The 24,192-nt window shown below is 36.8% G+C and overlaps 1 protein-coding gene across 2 annotated transcripts in view; it reads left to right on the top strand.

Annotated features, from left to right (window-relative positions):
• BAI3 (brain-specific angiogenesis inhibitor 3) overlaps positions 1–24,192 on the top strand; it is a 459,839-nt gene that overhangs the window by 166,516 nt on the left and 269,131 nt on the right. For both annotated transcript variants that reach the window (XM_010565796.1, XM_010565795.1), the window contains 2 exons: positions 16,142–16,252; positions 21,452–21,613. In XM_010565796.1, the coding sequence (XP_010564098.1) occupies positions 16,142–16,252; positions 21,452–21,613 (273 nt within the window). The remainder of the gene's footprint in view (positions 1–16,141; positions 16,253–21,451; positions 21,614–24,192) is intronic.

Genomic DNA, 24,192 nt, shown 5'->3' with positions numbered 1-24,192 from the left:
AGAGAGAGCAGAGAAAGCCTCTGAAATTAAGTGCTTTTAGAAGGCAATAAAAACAAAAAGAAACAAATATCAATGGGCGGGAGAGTAAAGTTGAGGAATTTGAATATAAGGTCAGGGTCCTCCAGTTCACAGTAATCTACGTAGCCTGAGTTGGCTGGGCAATAATTTTCCAATGAAACAGTCACATGAATATGTGCAGTGCATTTATCAAAAGGAAAGATTTCTAGATGACAGTAATGAATCTCAAGCGCTACCGCTGGGATAATTTTCTTCTAAAAGAAAGAATAACAAATATGTAAGTAGAAGAAAACAGGCCTCCTCCTGTTCTTAAGAAAAAGAACCACACCACTTCTATTTTAAAAACCATTTCTGTTTGTCTTCCTTTTTCTGAGGTCCAGCTTCTGTGTCAGATGCCGTATTTCTAAACCAGTATCCCCTCGTGTCTGTTGACTTAGAGCAAACAGCACAGAGCAGCTTCATGGTTTTGCCCTCTCTAACACCCCAGGGCCATAGCAGTGGCAGGCTCCCGCAGATGTGAGCACCACTGGAGGAGGGTCTCCTTGTCCTGGCGCAGACGCTATTCGGGCACCTTCGACAGCCAAATTGACTGACTCGAGAGAAGTGAGCGCGTTGCTCCCATTTTCACAATCAGATCTGCCTCCATAACTTTAGTCGTCTTGGTCCAAATGAGACTGTACTTATTCATAAGGGAGACAGGGCTCTCCTCCAGAGCTTGGGTGGTCTCACCGTCTCTAGGTGAAGACCACTGGATTCACCAAACTCCCTATAAGCACGTGCCCTGTTGACAATTTGCAGGCTCTGGCTGAAGAAGAAACGGTCTTGTTATGGTTCTGCAGTGACACGTACAGACCTCCAGAACCTTGCTGTGCTACGATTGATCAGACTTCGAACAAAATATCTACCACTGGCTCTCTAACAAGCACCCCACAGGCCTCATCTGTCACTGGTTATTTACATCAATGGGACCTTAGAGTGAAGTACAAGCAGAAGATCCTTAGGGAACATTATATTGATGATCAAGGAAAATGTCCTACCAGGCTGTGGAGCAGTGGAGACAAACACACAGAATTCACCCCTTCCATTATAAAACCATTCCAAAACCAGTATTCAGAGAGATCCCATCGGAAGGGTTATGAAGATGCAGAGCTCCTGATTAGGAGCAAAAACTGAGGAACCAGATTATTGTTCTGCCCTGGACCAGGTCAGAAAAAATACGCCATGTTTAATTTGATAGGTTTTATTTTTTAATTAACATGTTGAGTGATCATGCTTTATAGTCTAATAGCTCTGCTTTCATGTGGGTTCAAAATGCAGCTAATGTCTGCTTTTAGTTCATTGCAGCAGTTCTTAACAGTAGCAGAATATTTATGAACTCCTACAAACCCTACCGTCAGCTGTAACTCCTTTTTCCTAATGAAAACTGCAGCTGACAAGCATCATCATCAATAGATTGGGCATGATAAAAATTCACAGCCATAAAGCAGTATGCCAAGTCTGAAGCAGAATAAGATGACTGGGTTTAGGTACTCACTTGCCTGGTGGCTCACTTTATTCATCCTCAGCGCATGCAGAAAATATCAGCAATTTTTCCATCGGTGCGTGAGTATATGGAATAGGAAATATAAACAGATACATGGGTTTCAAAGATTCTTAACTACTGTTTCATATTTGGTATAAATTTAGAAATGTTCATTGCTTAACAGCCTTATGGGGTGAGATGAACAGGGTTCGGAGTTGCTTATCATTTGGTTATTGCCTTTAACATTTTATCCCTGTATATGCTCAATGTAATTATGATTCTTGGATTACATCCCATGTAATTATGATTCTTTTATTTCTTTTTCACTAAGTAAAGTTGCTATTATTTTTATTATGAAGAAGCCTAATATAGGAAGTAATAATTTACTTTTAATGTAAATCCTAGTGTGCTTGAGTAGATGCAATAAGGTTTTTTCAATTTCTATTTTTCCAAATTCATTCAGTGATATAATTTCTGGAATAACTGATTTTTTGCTTCATGAGACAGACAAAAAAAAAATGTGGCTAAATTAAATGTGTAACTCGGAAATGGCTTTTGTTTTATTTTCAGTGTTTTTTTTAATTAGAATTCAAATTAAAACTGGAACTATAGTACAAAAAAAGAAATTAAGCTATTTCAACTTTTACAAAATGCTATTCTTCTTGCTTTCTCCTTTCTTCTCTCTTGTCTGAAACTCTTAGCTTAGTTCAGATTAATCAGTGAGTCTGGCCTTGAAACAGCTTTTTTATGAAATAAGCTCTTTATATTAAAAATATCACCTACTGCCCACTGGAATGCACTAGTACAGTCAGTCCTGACTTAGGTTTAATGTTTATCTGTTTATTTGCTGCATGTTGTTACAGTGAACCAATATAATCACCTGTAATTGTGACATTCTTCTTCTTCCAGTACAAGTTACTTAGCTTAGAGGTAATAATAAATAGTGATGTAAATAAATAAATATATTAAAAAAAACCCTAAAATTTTAGTTAAAAGCAGAGCAGTTAAAAAACAGTACCTCAGCTTATATACCCTGAGGATGCTCTGAATTAAGTTCTGGTACAACCAATTGAAACAGAAGTCCTGGTGATTACATTATCCTCTATCTTTCTCTAACCCTATAGAGTCCTCCTGTAGCCAGCCTGACGCTCATCAGACTTGTATGTGTATGTGATTTCTTTCCTGCTGAAGAGCTGTGCCTTTGTTTTGTTTGTTTGTCTGTTTGTTTTTTCTTTTTTTCCATTTTTCTGCTTGGCTGACATTCTTCTTTAGATATTATTAGTTAAGAATCATAGGAACTCTGCTTTTCCTGATGCCCTGAAGCCTGCAGCAGTCTCCTTTCTGCTACTCCAATTTCTGTGTCCTACAGGTAACTTTGTAAGTTTTCCAAGACATGTAAGAGGATCTACTCCTTGCCGAAGGCATGAGAGGGACCAGAAGGAACTCCTTCCCAACAATTTCCACCTTGAAGTAGTGGTGTTTACACAGGCCCTTTACAACTTGGTCAGAAACTCTGCCCAGATCCTCGATTTTTAGGACTTTTTATTTAGAATCCGTAAGCTGTGTTTTGACTACCAGAGTTAGGGAGCTAAATAGCCGCAGAAATATTGCACCTCTCCAACTACTAGTCCCAATTCTGGATCTCCAGCTAGTTTGTGAAGCTGGGGTGAGACTCAAAATTTGCATCAGCTGTGAATACCAGCTAAGGGATTTGTCTTTCCTCACACAAAGAAAGAGTTATCTCTAGGGTTAGCGAGAATTACCTTATTTAACAATTTACATCTTATTTATGTGCTTTGAATAGCACCTTCTTTTCAGACTAATATTTGTGTACTTCTTGATTGCTTCAGGCATTTGTCCGGAATAGCACCAGTAATCCAGTGATCGCATATAATAACTTTCTCTCCACAAGTGTTTTACTATTTTTAATAATTTCTTGCCTTTTTAGCAAACTGCCCGGGTCCTGCCACAGAAATGTAACAAAGGTATAGTGGCTGACATTCCTAACTTCAGTTTAGTACGTACCCAATGCATACAACCCTTAACGTTTCACGCCAATAACAACGATGGGCCTTGGGGTAATAAGAGGGCAACAACAACAGCAAAAGACGTTCTCCCAACTGGTACTTTTTCTCCTGCATTATTGTACTGTCCCATTTTTAATATTGGGAATACTTTATTGGCACTACCTTTAAAAAAAACCCTGCCACTTAGAGGCAAATCCAAGCTGACCTCATCATGAAAAAGGATTTAGCGAAATCACACTTTAACTAGCTGTAATTGTTCCTGTAAGCTAAAGGATTAAATTGAATGGATATGCATAAGAATCCACATGGTCTAACAGAACATAGAGAAAGGAGCTAGAAAACCATAACTACTTCTTCTAGGTCTGTCAGTCCTCTGTGGTTGTGAACAGCACATGAATTAATCTGTCTGGAGCCAATTCTGCTCACACAGCAGTTATACACACATTTAATTCCATTATTTTATGACTTTTGATTTATACTGGTGGAGGTGAAGGTATTGTCATTTGTAGGTGATGTTACTCTGCTGTTCAGTGTTAAAAGAACAACATGAGGCAGAATGAGACTTGTCTATTCTTTTGATAGTGGGAAAGAATAATTGAAATGTACCACATAACACTTCTATATAATTTTGATCACTTTAACTGTGATTACCAATATAGGGGGTTGTATATTAGCATTAATGACTTATTTTTGGACAGAATCTGTTACATAAGAAATTGCTTCTTCATGTCTTTCGGGAACTTGTAGTGATTTTTTAAAAAATATAAATTACATGGCAGTAAGAAATGGGAACATCTGTTCTATGGCCTAAACTCTAGACATGTGCTGTCATGTGGCACCAAGCCCTTTTCCCAGAGGTAGACCTTGTGCACCCAGACTATCCTTTTGAGATGTTTTACATATGTTAGCATGTGGGCATTTGTATAACTATGTCTTGCATCAATGGGCACTGCAGTTATCCTGGGAAATGAACTGCTCCGACTGTAGATGTAACTACCTCTGGGCTCCAGAGTCAGTCCTGGCACAGAGCACTCCAGGTCAGCCAGGCTTTGCAGACCCATTGCTGCAGCACTTTCAAAACCTTCATTAAAACTAATGGAACATCACTTTTGAAACCTAAGATTCCTTGAATAGTTTTAGTGGAGTTTGCTACGTATATATCAAGCAAGTAATGATTTTTAAAAATCAGAATTGTATTCTCATTTGCCTATAGTTGTTTCTAAAATCATAAGATTTTAGTTTTTGGCAGTACTTTATTTACTCGGAGATGTGTATGAATACCAACTTGAAGTAACCTTTCTGAAGTAACTTTTTTTTAATGAAAAGATCAAACTTAACTATATCCTGGAAAATGTAAAAATTATTCCACAAGATCACTACAGAATGAGTAGTCTCTGTATTAGGCCTAAAGCTAGGATTCTTCTTCTGTGGTATTCTTCTGAGAACTGGTACCTTATGAGCTTCAATGTTGGCTTTTCAGGCTACTTAACATACTCTTGATAACTAGATTGAAGCAAACAATACATGCTGTATAATTTTTGTGGTCAACATAGTGGTTGTTTTTCTGAATTTATAATCTCTTCTGCCTTATCCCCTTTTTGAAGTTAACTGTTAGCCACTCAACTGGGTGTGAAATATGTCTAATCTGGTCACTGTGGTAGTGGTGTTAGAGCCATGGTAGTCTAAGTACGTAAGTGAAGCAAGGTTTGTAAGTGGCAGTAACAAAACTCCTGGGAGCTTTGAAGTTTGATGCTTCTACATCAGAGCTGAAAGCTTTGTGTGCCCCAGATCTGCCTATGTTCCCCCAATATGTTAGCTGTTCTGAAAAAAAAAAAGGGCACTATTTTCACCCACAAACACTTCCTCCATTCCTCAATACTCACTGGTTTTTCTTTTCAATTTAGAATGCATATTGGCTAGCTGTGACTAGACATACTGCTTTTATAGTTCTGATTTTGATTCCTGATTGGACAATCAGAATATATACTATGAAGTCTCTAGTGAGCCTAATTTAATTTATTGATTCAGAATTTCTTTACCATAAATATTCCATTATATGTGCTTACAGTAGACTGTATTTGAGAACACTTCTTTCAGGCAACTAAATCACTGGAATATTTTCAGAGCCAACACACAAGAGGGAAAAACATAATTTGAAGAAAATTAAATTTTTTGTTTGAAAATGTCTTTGTATAAAAGATGTTTTTGTGGCTATTTTACTGAGCTCCCTAGCAAAGCCATTCTTTTTCAGCCCTTTCTAGACAGCAGACTAGAGGCAGTGGCTGAGATTTATAGGATATCTGTGGGCAGATGTGCAAGCAGCTCTGCAGAGAATTCAAAAAAGTTCAGTTAGGAGCAGCATAATGAAATTCCAGTCTTAAGCCTCTCTTAGAGTGCCATGATCTACAACTGGGATGTATGTCTCCAGCTGTTAAGAGAAAGTCTGTTTGCGCTAAGTAAAATGCCACTAACTGTGGACTTCTCCATGAAAGAGGTACTAGTTTATCTATGTCCATAAGCAATAGGTCATTCTGAGAATGCATTTACATAAGTTACAGTCAGAGTTCCCAGCTTGATGAGTATCACAAACTCTATAGTTCTAAGTCCAGAACTAAATATTTTCACTTAAAATCCTTGCTTGCAATCTCCAGACATTCATATATGTTGACTATTGGCATCACTTCTTCAAACAATGGACCATGATGAGCAAAGACAGATTTTAGGTAACCACATAGCATATTATGCTGACAAGCTAAAATGAGTTCCATGAGATGTATCTTGCACAGCCATCAGGGAAGAGATGTTTTTTAATGATCCTTATTATTGACATCCGTAGGGGAAGCAGCCACAATTTTCTATCGAGCACACTTTGATTAATCATTCTGGAGGTCAAAACGTATAGATTGTTGTGGCAATATTTGCAGGAGATGCATGAGAACTTTAAAAGAAGTGATTTGAGTGTCTGACATCATGTAGGGATGTAGAAACAATGAGGATACTAAAATCAGTTACTTTGATGCTTATTGATGAATGGCAGGCATGCTCTTCCACCTCTGAGGATGATACCACTTCAGCAGTGTCATCCCCATCATTCTCCCTAATATGAGTATCAATGTTCTGTTGACTAGATTATGGTTTATATTGCTTTCTAATTTAATCAGAGAACTGGACCAGGAGGTACTTTGCCATGATTGAGTAGAAATCTTTGTCACAGCTACAGAGTAAGATTTTTTTAAAGTTTTAAAAAATATGTATATTGGAAAAAAAGTATACCGATAGCTCTTAGAGAAATCTCTCTATTTTGTAGACCTATAGAGCATCATTATCATAGTCTCAGTAATTCTAATGGATTCATTTTCTCAACCCACTAAAGTGCTGTTGTTCCTGTGTTAAGAATAGTACATTGTGATCAGAAAGATTATGCCCATTGAATACATCTGCTCTTAGGTCAATTTTTCTGCTATCATTTTTTTATATGTTGACATTAGGTATTTGATCTGGTGTTATGTGGGACGGAAATCTTGCACCCCTGCTATTCTTTAATGCAGGCTTCAGGGTGAAATTCCCTAAGAGGTGGTTGACAAAGTATGCGTTGCTTAGCTCAGATCTGCAGTTCAACAGTTCATTTGCTTTTAGCGAGTCATTGCACGGGCAACACCTGTCAAATAAGCCGACCATGTGGTTGGGCCATAGAGGTAGGAAGGATGTGTTAGCAGATGAGCTCAGATATTTTGTCTTAGTGTGCATTATAGAGTAAGAGTGAAGGAGAACACTACTTTTTAGCCTCAATGTGATATCTGGGTCCTTAAAACCATTAAATAATTTGCTGAGTTTGATGCTCAAATGAGAATCTTGGAGACCTAGAAAAGTGTGCTTTTACTAAATCCAGTGAAAACATCTAATGGATTTTCAAAAAATTCTGAAAGACCTAGGTCCAAGTGATTTTCATTGATAGTTTTCAGGTAAATCTCTTATGTGCTTTCCTACCTAAAATCCAATGCATGTATTTCTGAAGGAAGGATTTAGTTATTGTGAAAATCGGTTCTGAGGTTTAAATTTTGAATCATTGATTTTTCCTTTCATTTGTGTCACATTTTCCTGTTAAGGTAATTCCGTTGACTAGAGAAGAGTTATTTGAGTCCTATTTAAGGCCACAGGTGTCACCATAAGAGTTCAGACCTTTTAAAAGGTTCCAGGTTTGTTTGGGAAACCGTTGCAACATTCTACCTGTCAGGGGGCTGTGCCATCCACACCTCTCCCAGGCTGAACTGGGTGGACTAGTATGTTTGAAACCGCATGTGTGTGATCGTTAACCTGCCAGTGATAGTTAGCAAAGGCTGCGTACCCTTGTGAACAGGCTATATGAACCTCTTAGCTCAGAGTTGATCTATGGTTTTAGAAAAGACCTTCTAGCCCATGTCCTCAGCTGACAAAATTTGGCCTGGCTGGGTGGAACCAGGCCAGCTTACAGCAGCCAAGGCTCTTGGCCTCCTCTCCCTCTCCTCTCCCTTTCCTCTGCTCATACAATTTAGCAGCTACCCATGACGTCTGTATACAAACAGCCAGCTTTGTGGTACCACAAATGATAAAAATGTAATGTGCGACATTTGCATCCAGTGGCGCTTCCTCCATTTTTTTATTATTCTTTTACAAAACGGTTTAGGAGACTTAAGCAAGGACAAGAAAATGCTCTTAAAAAGGCATGCAATATCATTTAGCTTCACCTAGAAGCTGTACCACTCTAAAAAACCCTCCACACTCAGTTTAACTGTGCTTAGTGAATAGAGTTTGCAGTACCTATTATTTAAAAGATTGATTCTTGCTCCTTCTCTTCATACAGCTTCAGAATCTTTCACAGACTGTAAACTTCCCTGTCATAAATTCATAGATAATTCATCTCAAATCTTAATGAATGCTGCTATCATTTAGGAAAGATTAGGCAACCATCTGCAGGAATGTCTGCGGTAAATAGTTGCAGGGCAAGGAAATGGTCTAGATGTCCTTGTGAATCCTGCTTTCTACAATTACCTTTACTTACTTTTCAGTGTTTCTAGAACAGAAAAGAAAGAGAATGAAGTTATTGAATTCAAGAATAGCTTAGAAAATTACAGTTTATCCTCAGTCATCCTCTCTTGAGTTGTAAAAGTATAGAACAATAGAGGCATGTATGAGCCTGTGTGTAATATCTAGGTAGCTTGCTGCAGTGTTCAGTAAAAAGAGATTGTTTATATAAAAATGCTGCTATTCTGAAACAACCGCCGCACTGGCTAACTGTATCAATAATACAATTAATTAAATATACGACAAAAGCAAAATACTTAATGCAGAAGTGAAATAGTATGAAATGTAAAAAAGCAAGGAAGGTACCAAAGTATTATTATGACACTATGATTTAAATTTTTAAAGGCTACACATGAATAAGTTATTATAGTAGAAACATTAAAATGATGAGAATACTACAAGAGAATACATTAAAGGTCTTTCATTTTAAAAAGCAAAAATAAATAAAGGTAATCCCCTGTGTTTTCATTCTTTTAATGTGTTATTACATCCGTGAATCTCTTGAGAGAACAATAGGGAATATGAGAGAAAAACATACTGCTGAATTTAGAGGATTTTAATGTTAAACTTGATAATGTAAATTTCCTTTATCAGTTTTATTATTTTTATTTGAATGCAAACATTTGGGGATGGATTGCTAGGGAAATATTTGAATGGGGAAAATGTGAACTACAGAGCATCTTCTGCGTATTGGCCATGATAATTATAAACTATGTCAGATCTAGTGAAGATATAAATGGGTAAAGCTGCAGTTTGGGCTTTCGTTCACCCTTCCTTTTCCTCTTCGCTTAGCTATAAGTCTGCAAAGCACATGTAAAAACACACTACCTGCTGTGGTGACATTTTACATTCATTTTGAACAGGTATGAGTCACGTCACTAGATTCACGTGCTCAGTTTCTCCTGCCTAGGTGTAAAGTGATGAGCAATTGGGCCCCGGAAGGCAAGTGATAGAGCTTACACAGTTTCAACATTCTGTGCACATGCAAAGTGAATAAATATTACATCTTTGTGATAGTCTTCACTGACCAAATCTGTAACCATGAATAAACAGGTTCAGATCCCACTGAAGATAATGGCTGGCCAAGGGAGTCACTGCAGAGATGTACAAAGAGAAAGCAGATTGCATTGCCACGAGATAGTCTAGCTCATCAGGATTTGTGCTATAATTTATATCTTAATTCAGTAATATTTCATTTCTTAGGTCATTAAAAATAGCAGCAGTAGTATTAATCCAGCATTATTTCCTAGGAGCAAATGGGTCTCCCTAGAGACAAACAGAAACTAATTACCTATGTACAATATGTTGACTGTTTAGAATACATAATAATTTTCCCTAATTTTTTGAAAGATGAAAGAGCGCATACGTATATGTATTAGTATATCTCTGTGTGTGAGAGAAAGGAAATCTTGTATCTAACTTCCTACGAATGTTAACCTATCTTTTTCTTTTACTTGATAAAACACAAGAGTGTATTATAATCAAAAAAATTGACTTTGTTAGTACAAATACTATTGCCTTTCATACTTCCACTGCTATTAAATCCTCTCCGTGTTTTCATGAGTAATAGGACATCTTTCTTGCTGCGTTCATGAATACAGCTTAGTTCAGATCTTAATTCTCTCTAGTGAAAGAAATTATTCCATTCAGTTTGAAACTGGTCAAAGCCCTTCTATACTGCTTTGGAGAGCCAAAAGAGGACTTTTTATGGGACCAGGATCTACGTAGGAAGTAGGCAAAGACTGTTTTAAGAACGTTTTCCACATTTGCAAAGCAGAGGTTCCCATGGAAATCTAATTCAGCTAATAGCTATGTTACTATTTTGGCAACTTGCCTGCCTGGTGAGGAAATATCATTTGAAGGGGTTCCCGTAGAAAGCCATAACTTAAGCCTGCGCTGCGGAGTGGTGCCATTCACGGACGATGCCCTGAAGCTCTGTGTCCCACCACGGCAGCAGCTGAGACCGAGGATTTCCTCGTGGGGCCTGGGTGCCCGGCTACAGGGGAGCAGGGCTGGAGACAGGGAAGGGAGCGCTCCTGGGATTTTCTTCTCTTCTGTCACAGGGTTTACTGGAAGGGAAAACCAACTGCAGCTCATGTTTTATTTGGTTTGGGTGTTTTGGTTTTTTTTTAATCTTCAGCCCTACAAAATAAGAACTAAAAAAAAAAGAAACAAAACCCCCTCAGTCCTTTGAATGTAATATTTTCTTTTAATATATGAGAGATAATTTTATAGTGAAAAAGAAACAGAAAGTCCCAGCTTCTCAATTCAATGCAAAATTGTGCTTCTAAGTCAACACACATTCTGCCATCTAGTGACCAGAAGAAACTGTACTGACCAGCTGCAACTGTGATGAGAAACCCCAAACTGCTGCATATTGCGCTATGTAGTATCTTTCTGAGAGAAACTGTAGAATGGGCTATGAAGAAATTAAATGTGCAGGAAATTTTTCCAGGCTCCTGGAAGTCTGCAATTAATCAGATCTATTGAAATCAGTTAATAGCTCAGTCCAAAAATGAATTTAAACGATGTGGTTCTCTATTTCTGTAGCCCTCTTTCTTCCATTCCACCTCTGTACCCCCTCCTTCCCCTTCACCTGGGACTTACATCAGCATTTTGCATAATTCCTGGGAAAAACATTCGTGTGTTGGCACAGAGAAGATGCCAGGCTACTGCATGTGAGACAGTTCTCATTTAATGCACATTCTGGCTCCAAGGCCTTTAATATTCATTCCAAAGTCAAGAGTAATTGAAAACACTCATTTGACTATTTACAGTTCAGGAGTGGGCAGGATGGTATGAAGTACATTGCCGGAGTGCTGTGGGTGAGAGAAGAAAATGACGGTTGCTTTGCGGAATCGATTGCCTCCTCTCGCCTTTGAGGTTCCCATCAGCCGTCAGGGAGCTGCTCGCCACCACCTCACCTTCCAGGCGGTTCCCTGCGAGCTCAGCAGCTCTTGGAAGTTGCTTTACATTTTACACGCCCTGAAGGGGTAACCCTAAAGGCCTCAGAATCACTTTTTTTTTTTCCATTTCAACAGTTCATTCACGCTGTCGTCACCAACTACTATGCTGAAAAAGGCTTTTTTATTAACGCCAGTATGTTCTGTGCCATTAATAGCACAACTTGTAGTTGATGGTACACCTATAACCAGATCAATACATTTATACCGTGAAGTTCCTGTGAAATGTGACGTAAAAATAGCCAAAAGAGCCAAACCAACATGGTTTATAATGTCATCTGATGATCAGGATATATATGTAACAGGCTTACAAATATTATTAAACAGCCTAGGCATAAAATCTGTTTGGCGTGTACCTTAACTTTAATGATTATCTACTTGTCAAAAAGCAAAGACTAGCCATTGGTGAGTAGAATCTTGCAAAGCTGGTACTTTTCTTTTGTATTGCTCAGTCTTCCTACTTTGCATTTTTATACTGTTAACAGATGTTTTTTCTTCTTTGTTCCTACAGAGAGCACATGGCACCTCTCTTCTCTCCTAAAAACGTACTCCTACATTGGCCGCAAGATTTAGCTTCTCCTTTAAAAACTAAAAAGGTTACTCAATAGGAATAAAAATTCCCATAACATAACATAAAAATAAAGGTAAAGCCAACGGGACTACAGATAAGAGTTCTTGTAAATAATACTCAACTGTAAACTTTGGAATATCAGAAATCATTGTTATTTCTTTTTATAGTCCTTAGAAGGCATGGAACTATATTACATGCTTCAGAGTTATATGTGAAGCGAAAGAAATCACATCCATATTACGATCTATGCATTGCTAAAATACTTTCAAGTATCGATCCATTGTGTACAGCTGAGGAAACAAAGAATATGCATCCTATTGCAGGAAACTATTGTACTTCCATAGCCACCAAATGACCACTCACAGCAGGACAAATTCTTTTATCAGATAACTAAACCTCAGATATTCTACCACAAGTGTTTGGAATATGTTATGATTTGTTATAAGTCACGGTCTGGTTAAAATGATCCATTCAAGATTCCCCATAATGCTATTTGTTATTTACATTTTGAGGTATTTCTTTGAGTTTTATTCTCGTGCAGGTAGATTATAGCATTAGCAATGTAATAAAAAGCATTAAAACCCTTTTGTGTTTCCAGGCTTAACTTAGAGTCACATTGGCAACTTCTGGATCAGTCTGTGTGCCTGTCTGCTGCTGAAAAGATTCATTGTCCCTCTTTTAGTGAAACAACCTGATTAATATCAATGTTTGAGGTAAAAGCAGAGGAGGACTGTCCTGTTTCACCTGAGGGAAAATTAGGACAGGCATCACCTAAAAATTCTGTTCAGAAACTGATGTCTGCAAAAGTACCTTCTTCTGGGTTAGGAAGGTGATTTTTCAGCAGCAAGAACTAGGTAAGAAGAGTGAGAATGAGGAAAAAGTCCTTTGCTCATAATCTCAATTCAAACATCCAATATTATATCCCAGACATCAGCTCTTGAATCGTGCTGCCTTGACCTTACAGGACACCTCTAGCCAAATACTGGCTGGAGCGAGATGGTTCCTATCGCCTTTCCCCCACAAAGAGGTCCTTGAAACTACTGTGCCGTTTAGCCATGCTTTAGGCTGACTTGCGTTAAAATGCTTTCCTAGCCCAGAAAGCATTTAAATATACCTCCTTTGTGAAGTAGTGAGGGAAAAGAAATGCATAACTGGTTCATCTTCTACATTTGTTATTTAGCTAGGCTCTGGAAATGGAGGAAAGTTTTATTCTATTTAGTATTTGTTGTAAACTATGGCGGTCACTTAAGTAAGATATTTTATTATAAAATGCTTCATAAAAAATGCATTACTGTTGAGCTGCTTAGATTAAACAATTTTGAGAGCACTGTTTGTACTTATATGCAGAAACCGGACACTTCTGATCCCATTACAAAAATGTACTTGACCCTTATTTTTCTTTTCTTATGAGGCCTGAATTTTAATGAGGCCTTAAAGCCCTCACCCATGCCAGTACACTGCATTTCCTGTTACTGCTTTTGTTCTCATGCGGCATTTGGTTAAATACTTCAGCTGAATATGAAAATGAGAGCACTGCGTAAGTCTGGTTCCATTTCTTGACAAAACTTAGAAAGAAATACTTTTATCTTTGTTCTGAAACATTTATCTTTCATATATACTTATATATTTCCTATATAAATGCTTAATATATCAAAGGGAGATGAGTTGAAAAGTGCATCTCAAAGACCATCAGCAATAGTTGAAGTGAATTGAATGTGTAAATTAAAAAATGCGCTGTTGCTAAGTGGAAAAATGAAAAGAGGCGTGATTAGATCCTGCATCAGCAACTTGTATTTCATTTTGCTTGGTGATATTACCGAGTAACTCCATCGCTGTGAATGGAGCTACACTGGGTATGAACGACAACCCTGAAAACTGATCTCCCAGACTTTCCTTTGCCTCTTCACCAGAGCTCTTGGTCCCGCGGGCCACCGCGTGTGCTGCGGGACGGGGGCCGGAGCGTTCGCCACCTCCCTGTATGCCTCTGGAAAGCCTTTCTCTAGCAAAGGTCTCCCGTTATTGCACTTTAACTTAAAAAAAAGTAGTATTAAGTCTTCGGCAAGAATGGTGCCATAACCTCTAAAGGGGCTGACAAGCAGGCAGTGCCCAGGGAGCAAACTCGGAGCAAACACGCCTTGCTTTCACAGCCTCATCGGGGGAAAAGCTGTGTAAAGTCTCTTGGCCATCACCCTGTGGCTAATGGTCATCTGCGATGCACCTTGTAAAAAAAACTGTAAAAGTATCATTCTAATTTGCATTAGAATATTGATTGTAAAACATTAATTATAGTAAGAGATTTCCCACAGAATAAAAAGCTGTCTTAAATCAGAGGAGCTATAGAAGAGGTGTATTTTGTAAAAATATATTCATAAAATTTTATAACATACATGTATGTATACATACATATGCGTACTTATATGTATGTGTATAGATATATAATTTAATTCTTTTATATGTATTTCTGGGATGTCTTAAAAACGTTGGATGTTTAATTCTCAAAATATATTTTACTAATTAGGTTTTCACATATTGTCTTTAGAATGCAAACCACATTGCTGTTCTCAAATGAATAATTAAATTTATATTTTAAGGGGTGCCATTAATGAATATTTACAAAAAGAAACACTAATTTGGAGAAATATATTAATAATTTACTAGAAAGTAAAATAAACAACCCTCTCTGCTGATTGACCCCTTAAATATATTTACCTTGTATTCTTTCTGTAGCCTAAATAGAATTTTAAATATGTTCAATTTAATGATTTATCAAAACAATGTGTTTGCAAATAATATTTACTAGTAGCACTTACATCTTATATAATGTTTTGCATCTTTTGAGGCAGGAAGGTAAGTTTTATCATCTTCATGGCTTTACAGATTGGGGAGTATTTTGAATTTTGCATTTGCAAGGTAACCTTCCAGCAGAAAGGTATTTTTAATGTTTATATTCCTAGTGCTTCAGACACCTTCTGCCTCATCAGAAACTTCATGTGGTTGTAGTTGAAGTAGTTTCACTGTTAACCCACGGTTCCCAGCACACGCTTCCGAAATTAGAGTCCCACCAGAAAGTGAATATTTAGCAGCGAGGCACAGAGAGCTCCATGTGCCTGGGAGGAGCAGAGGGAACTGTGCTGAAGACGCAGCAGTCCCCTCTAAGTGCAAAGGACCCTCCACATTTCATCCCAGAAAGGAAAAAAGGAGTCTGAGGTAGAAAGCTAGGAGGTTCGCGCAGGACCAGAAAGGGTCAATGACAGCAGTGATAGGGTAAAAGATGAAGCACTCTTGTCTCCCGCATTCTGGCCTTTATGTCATTGGGTTTTTATGTAGATTTCCCTATTAAAATCAATGGGGACTTTTTTTTTTAAATCCTGAGGGCAAGATATAACCTGTAGTTTTTATAACTGAGAGGTTTCGGAAAGGAAACAGTCCACAAGTGCTTGTTCTGATGGATTCAGCCTAAAACTTAGGCACTTCATTGGTTAAATTATTATTATTTAGCATTGCCACCATTCCCAAAGATGACTCGTTATCTCTGTTGAAGGCTTTGCCAGCCTGAAAGATGAGTGCAGAAATAGAAGTCCTCTGGAGGAACAGCAGGCTCTGCCATAGAACAGCAATGTCTAACACTGTCACAATCATTTTCTGGTGTGGTTTGCACTGATTCAAAATAGAAGAATAAAATGTCTGCATTTGAATAATTGCTTTTGTCCCATGTCATACAGCTGATTTATAGTATGCGTCACTACATTGAATGTTGGTTCATACAGTAAAATCATGTTTGAAAATCTGCAGACACAAATTTAAGTATTTATTAAAAGCTAAGTGTAGCAAAGTTAATTTGATGTTAACTGCCATGATCACTTGCCTGATTCTTACCAGCAACTTCCAGGTATGTTTAGGAACATATTGCATGAGACAGTATGTGACTTTTGAGAAATGTCTACACACAAGCTTTCATAAACCTTTATTCTGTCTTTAGAATTTGGAATGATGGGAGATCATACAATTAAAAGTCAGCGACCTCGATCTGTTCATGAGAAAAGGGTCCCTCAGGAGCAAGCTGATGCTGCTAAATTTATGGCACAAACTGGTAATACATCAGTTACATTTTTCTATTTACTGTTGTTAATTTTAGCAAAACCACTGCATGTTTCCATAATCTTTTGCTGCATATTTGTCAGTTTTCTAAGCTGATACTTTTTTTGAATCATTTATTTTTTTTTCACCAGTTAAAGTCCATAAATAAAGTAGCGGAGAATTAGGTAGATCATACAAAAACATGCACTGTGAATGTGGATACTGAATCATTTGGTATGAGCATGAATTTCCTTAGCAGTAAAAGCAGTCTCGCATGTACAGGACACAGGACAGCTTACTGTGACGTATTAACTTTTTTCAAAGAAGTTAAGAACATGCTTCAGATTTCTTTATAAATAAACTAAGGTCTAATCCCAGCTTTAGGCATTTATCAAGTAATTAATTACTAGGGTGACTTTAATGTGCACACATTCAGCATTTACTGTCTTTGGCCCAGCACAATGCTCTATTCTCTAGTTTCCAGATTCATAATTACTAAATGAAATTGGCTGTAAGTAGTTTTTAATTGGATGTGCAAATTATCTAACAGTTTTTCATCTAAAACATATTTTCTAATTTTGTTTGAGCAACTTCATCTTCTTTAGATAAAGGTACCAAAATGATATTACAAACCTAGAGCTGAAGTAATTAAAAAAAAAAAAAAAAGCCTGTTTACCAACGGTTACCACAGCTGCCTTCGAGGTCAATGATAAAATTTTGGTGGTGAGTCGCATTAAGCTCTCATGCACCAACATTACTGCCCATTTTGCCATCAGTAATGATCTGTGTATCTGTTGGTAAAAACTAACTCTGTAACAGTTCCCTACACGCTCCATTCCAGTAAGTTCCTGCGTTGAAAAATCTTGTGCCCCGTAATTATTGTATGGATTTGAAACAACTTACTCTGTATTCCATAGTTACTAACCTTGAAAATATGCCTGCATCAGTCATACATAATGCTTCCAGTTTATATTCACTCTAGTGAAAGAGCTATAATTGCTTCTAGTTATGTTGCATGTTGACTTCCTTAGTAGCAGGGTGCTTTACTTAACAGATTTGCAGAAATTGATACATTAAGTAATCTAAATACATGTATAGCCAATCAGTGTAGATCTGTTTGGTAAAGAATTTAGAAAGGGAAGAAGTCTGTTTCCCTCCTATTAATCTATAGGACTACTTTTACGGCTAACTCCCAGTTGATACTGCTGTCAGCAAACGTAGTGGAAGAAGGGAGCCTAGGACCCTCTTGGTCTCCGTGCAGTTTTTGTTTAGGCAAGTAGAACTTATTACTTACCTAGCTTAGACTTAGAATGTTAGTTGCTTACTACATAGAATAACACTTTTGCTTTTATGCTGCTTCTTGAATTCATACAATTATTCCAAAAAATAAGTCGGATGATCTGTTTTATTTCCTCATATAAATCCCTAAAGCTTTCATATCATCAGGTAAAACTTGTCTTTGGTAATTTCTAGTCATGCATTGCAGTGCATCTATTACGGGTGTTAGAGAACTGCATTACAAATGCAGCACTTATACCATCACCTTCTGATAGATTGTGTGTGTGGAGTGGGAGATGAACGTTCAAAATTATACAGGCTTGGTTTTCAAGGTCCTGTTCTGAAAGCATGTGAGATGTATCAGCACAGCATATAAATTGACATGCCCAGCTTTGAGGAAATCTATATTTTACATACTGTAGGTTAACACATTTTAAGTAATACTGCGCTCTTTTTGAACATACTTACTAATTCTCATCTCTTCGTCATTTTGATTTTCCTTTGTAGTGATCATTGCATATTTTCTTCACCTCTAATGCATTCATTTTCTTGTGATATAATTATTGTGATATCTTCTTAAACTGATTCATAAGGTTTTTCCTAACACATCTATCTCATGAATTTACTCATGTACTAAGAAGTCTAATAGCCTTTAAAGTAAATGGATACTGAGTTTATGAGGCTTCTTATATTTTAAGCCTGTTTAATATTTTATTTTGTGTAATAATAAAACAGATGCAAAAGTGCAACAAAATGTTTGTGTGGTTTAAAAAGGCAGAGACGTAGGAATAGAAAATTGTCCTGGAAAAGATTTGTGAACAGCATTTAATACTGTTAGAATAGTGGACTTAATCCACCGAATTTTGCTAGGAATGGAAGAGTTTTAAAATGTGGTATTAAAAATACGCATTTTCCTCTTTGTTTGTGAGTGATATGAGGCAGTAAAACATTTTACTTAAAAAAAAAAAAATATTTTGTGAATAATTTATTGTCCTGTATTTGTCATTTTATGTGTTTGGACTGATCCTTCCCTTAGGTATTATGGGATTTAGAGAGTATAATACAGGTAAGTGTTACACAGATCAATGAGGCCTTCCATACAGTAAGTTTATGTTTCCTTTTACATGTCGAGCAGCAGGGGAGATTAAGGTCTTGGTAGCTTGCCAATAGTTAATTTGAGATTGTAGGTTTAATATGATAGATGTAAAAATTTAAGAGTTCTTAAGTAACAGAAAAGTAGAAGGAAAATAAAAAGTAGCCCTTTTGAAATTGTCATTTCAGAAAATAAAAAAATGGAAGAGAGATAAAGACGACAATAGAAGATGTATTTGCAGACTACGTAGGCAATCTAGGTTTATTCTAGAAAATAAAGAAGTCTTTATTTAATTAAATTAAAAATGGCTAACTATGGTATGATATGTCTGTGAAGATGTTTCCCTCCTTTAAAATATTTTTAAATAAGTAATAATCATACTGACAGCAGTACAAAATACTCTGAAAAATTAAAAATTACCAAAACATTGTAATGCATTGTGCAAAAGGAAGCAAAGCAGCTGGTGAGAAAAAATTGTTCTCCATTTTCTCTGCTTTCACTCTTTTTGCACCATACATCATCTTAGTGTGGAGGATCTTGCTCCAGCAAATGTTTAAGCAGTCTATCCTTTATTAATGCTGAAGTATATTGCTAGATTCTGCCTTTTGTGAATGGACAGTCCATATATGCTCAGAACTTCTAACTATTAATTTAAAAATTCACTCAGTACAATCACATTTCTTAGTATCACATTACTGCTGTTTTTCATCATATTCCAAGGGTTAAGAGCAACTTTTTATCACTTTAAGATATCTGAAATTTTAAAGTTTTAATACTTCATTTCTGTATTTTAATAGCTATGCATTGTCACCATGTCTGTGTGGGATAATGGATAATTAACACTGAGTATATATGACTGTTTTACATAATGAGGAACATCTTGAGAAACACAGCTTTGACTTTTTCTGCTATTTGACCTTTCATCTAAACCATTTTAATGAAGGCAAAGTCAACTTCAAACATGTAGGAAAAGACAAAAAATATTAGCCTAGAAACCCATAGTAATACAAGTATTTTTACCATGTACCTAGGGTTTATAGTGCATATTGTAGAACTGTGAATGTCTACCTAGATATTAGCTATATTTATCTTATTATGTCATCTAACCTGAACCCAAGCCATGTAACAACCTAATAAGAATGCTAAATTCATATCAGAAAAACTATTAAAACAATAATCAGTGATTAATTTTCTCTTTTTTTTTCACCTAATAAATAAAGAAAATTAATACAAAAATCACTCTGGTGAATTTTTGTATGTAAAAAAACTCATCGTTTTTTCCTTGTCCATAGAAATTTAGAGTTGTGTAGAATTTTATGAAAAGCAGAGGGATTTGTGTGCTAATTATAAAGCATTCTGTCTTGTTACTGAATAAGAACACTTCTTTTTTTTTTTTTTAAGCATTGAATAGCCTTAGAATTGCTGCTTAGATGACTAGCAGAGACAAGCGTTTTGCAAAGGTTTCATGCTTGGCCTCTGGAAACAAACAAACAAAAAAGAGCTTGGACGGATGCTTGCTACAAAAACACAGTTTCAAGAAATAGTGTATCATTTACTGCATTCTTGGAAGATAGCACCAGAGCCTTCCTGGTTTGCAGACATTCCCTTGATTGCGACAAATACCAAAACTTTTGGAAGACTAGAGGTATATTGAGATAACTGAAACTTTAAAGCAAGCTATTCAAGACTGAAGGTTGTATCATGCCACTGATTTTCAAAGCAGAAAAACCCATTTGTTTCAAAAAGGACTTGGGTTTAAAAATCAAGGGTGCAATAGAGGCTTCAGCATGCCATTTTATACTGATTTTAAATGGAAGAAGATAAACATGAATCCAGAATTATTTACTCAAATTGTTCAGTGAGGTATATTCACGTTATTTTTGCATTTGCTTTCTGACAATACTCAAGGGATCCAGTTTTCTGAACATGAATACTTTTGTGGAAGGAATTACAAATTGTGTGTATAGCTGTTCATGGAAATTAAATTTAAGCATCCTTTCCTGAACATCCGTGCAAGAAGACTTCATACATTACTTGCTTTGGAAAAAAATAGAAATAATATAATGTGCTATCTCTCAACAACGAAAAAAATGATGCTATTCAATTCTACGGTATTAATAAATCACGTCTGACAATTTTGAACATAGTGGTATGTACTATATGCAGTAATGAGGTCTAGCGCATCCAAGACTTTAACACACCTGTAGGTCAGAAGCAAGGAGCAGATCTGTGCAGTAAATGATCAAACCAAAGTTCCCATCCCACCATTCAGGTTAAAATTTGGTAAGAAAAGTGCTTCTCTTCACCAGGGAGCTTCTCTCAAATGCTAAATGTCTCTCCTTTGCTGAAGAAAAGATAAGAAATTAGGGGGTTGGCTTCGTTTGGGGGCTTTCTTGTTTGTTTTTAAATCAGAATTCCCTTACTGGTAGAGTTCCTTAAACTATTACCTAGCCTTCATCCTAGAGTGATAAGTATAAATATCAAAGATAAATCCTTTGCTATTATATAAAGAGTTGTCTATGTTCTTTTAGCATCCTGAGGGCAGTGTTCTTTCTAAAGTGTTGAAGGGCAGTAGTTCTCATAAAGTCGTAAATGATGTTAAGCGATCAAAGTGTTTCCCTCTGACAGGCGTTACGTGACTGCAGCATTGTAGGTGTCTTTATTTTCTATTCATTGCACATTTTCACAGCTGCTTTACTCCATGAACTTTTAAATATTTATTTTGGTGTGGTACTTTTTTCTTTGATTTATAAGAGCAGATGATAATGAGCTTTAGCAAAAAAAAAAAGTCTCATTAATACTTATGTCTATATTCATGTTTGTTTGTTGTCTTGAATACAGGTGAATCTGGTGTCGAAGAGTGGGCCCAGTGGAGTACGTGTTCAGTTACTTGTGGTCAAGGGTCGCAGGTGCGAACCAGAACTTGTGTATCACCTTACGGGACACACTGCAGCGGCCCTTTAAGAGAATCAAGGGTTTGCAATAACACTGCCCTCTGTCCAGGTAGTGTTAGCAGCCAATAAATAAAATTGTGGATGTTTTTGAACTGTATAATGATAAGAATTTGAAACTATATATTTTTTAATTATTTTTATTATTATTATTATTTTTAACATGAATTTCATAAGGGCATTTCAGTTAGCGCAGAGAAGTGTAATACTATTCAGCAGTGAAATTTTGTCATGTAGATTGTTATTTTTACTTTCAGAACAGTCAAGATATGGAACAAGAGTCCCTTTTTTCTGGCAGTTTCAGATTTTTTTAAAAAAAGTCTGTGTTCTCCGATTTTTCACTCAGAAAAGAGAAGGTATAGCATGAGTACAAAATACAAGCTAGGGAAGAAACCCAGATTATCAATACATTAAGAAGCAGAGACTGATTAACAGGGTGGGTTAAGTTAACATATATTATTCGACACTGCAATTGTTTCGCCATTTAGAATGCTGTCTTCTAGGCAATGGGCCAGTCAATGTTCTCTGCACAGTAATGTCTTCATGGACTTTCCTTTACATTGTTCTGGCAAGAAAGGGCAACAGCTACCCATCAAAGGAAGAAAGATCAGACAAAAAGTAACTCTTACATCTGACACAAGGTAAAGGTCATTAGTATCTTGCATCACAGTTTTCCTACTCCTTTTGTCTCGGAGATCTGGACATAGTTGGAGTTCAGCAGCAGTTATACACTAAGGAGAAGAGACAGGCATGTTCGAGTTAGTTGCTGAAAGGGCACATCTTGTTTCTTTAGACTCTACCTGTGGATCTGATTAATCTGGGATGGGAAGCAAAAGGGAAGCCATAGCCCCTGTGACTGCATTCACTTTCCTCTGCTGTGTCTGAAACGTAAAAAAAAAATAAAAAAAAATTATATGCCTCCCTTCAGATGCACAAATTCCTCAGGTCTTTGTAACATTTGATCCCAAGAGGGTGGTGAGCCATCTTCAGCTTCTGGGGAAGCTCACTCTGTTTGTGAAGTAATCTAAACTGTCATACACAGAGAATCCCCTGGACTTTATCTCAATGAGTAGTAAACTCTCACATTGTTACTGTATGCTGAAAAATATCCAAATGGAAGTGCATATGTGATCCCATCAGTTTGTGTACCAGCATTATAAGCACTTAGGGAACCTGTGCAATGGAAAGCAACGTAAGAGATTGTATCTAGATCAACCTTCACTGTAGTAAGAACTGCTCTCAGCACCTAATGCTTTACTACTGTGCTTTAGGTAAGCATTTTACATGGGATTTTCTAATATTTCAGGGTAGAAACACCCAGGCAGGGCTGAATTTGATCACTTGAAGTGTTCCCATACAAAAATAGCAGCTATTTCTAAAAAGGTTAGGCTATCTTAGAGTCTGCCAGAGGTGGGATACATTAAAAAAGAACACTCAACTTGAAAGTATAAAAATAAGAAGGGGAAAAAAGAGAACTATAACAGAAAAGAATAAATATTCCAAACAAAGACAGATTTAAAGATTCCTTTGAAACTGCATGAAGTATGAAAATGAAAACACAGTCCAGCACTCACACTGAGATGCAGTTCTGCCTGCTTTCTTGCTCATTTAGTATTAGCTAAGAAGAGGAGAGGCATTCAAATCACCTAATTTTACAGCATTTTAACTTCATTCTTTCCAGTAAGGAATGCAAACTTTTCATATCAAAAAAAAAAATTCCATGTAATGCAAAAGCCAAGGTAATTAATTTGCTGTCAAAATAAACTGGAAAAAAGTTAATTCTTAAAAATCACAGTCTAGCAAACTTCTAAACAATGCTCACACAAAAAGACTGCTCCATATGTCTTGGGTCACAAAGGAGGTCTTTCCTTACACATGAACTCCACTTCAGGGTATGGCTTTTGTTTCCAGGTACCCGGTATGAGCAACGGCTACCCCTTCTCACAGTCTAACAGTGATACTGCCAAGATATTTTCCTTTTCAGATCACCACAGCTGATTCTGATATTCTTCATGTATCTTGAGTTGCCTTTCTTAAATAATTAGTCCGGGCTTAATCTTGCATGTTGTTTCACATGATTACAGTAACCTTATTAATTTAGGTTGCTCTCTGTCTGGCTACAGGGTCACTACCGTGTGGCAGTGTGCAAGATTAGCAATTTAGAAATGTGCTTTTCCTAGTCATAGCCCCACTAATTTTTCAAACATCCCTTTAATTATTAGCCTAAATGTCCTCTGTCCTCATTATATTATGTATCCTGACTCAGAAAGTTCAGGATTGTCCCTGGTCTATGCATAACAAAATGCAGTTTAAATACTAGTATAATTAAAACACACGTTTGACAAAACAATCCAAACGTATGCATACGTAGCTGCAATCTACCCAGACCTGCAGCACTCATTCCATACAGCTTTTGGACTCTGTTAACACAACAAGATTTTACATCCTAGAGCATAAACTAGAAGTAATAAGTGTACAAAAACATAACAGTGGTCTCTCCTTGTAACCTACAAATAAAAAAATCTACTGGGGCATCTTCACTATATGTTTGCAGGGTTAGTAAAAGAGAAGTGGGGGGGGCATTTTGAGAGCTGGAATAATGTTTCCAAATCAAAAAGTTGCCCCTTCAAA

The sequence above is a fragment of the Haliaeetus leucocephalus genome, unplaced genomic scaffold, assembly GCF_000737465.1.
Source record: "Haliaeetus leucocephalus isolate CR32 unplaced genomic scaffold, Haliaeetus_leucocephalus-4.0 Scaffold195, whole genome shotgun sequence".
NCBI classification, from domain to species: Eukaryota; Metazoa; Chordata; class Aves; order Accipitriformes; family Accipitridae; genus Haliaeetus; species Haliaeetus leucocephalus.
The sequence above is the reverse complement of the archived record's forward strand: the minus strand, read 5'-3'. Positions and strand labels throughout refer to the sequence as shown.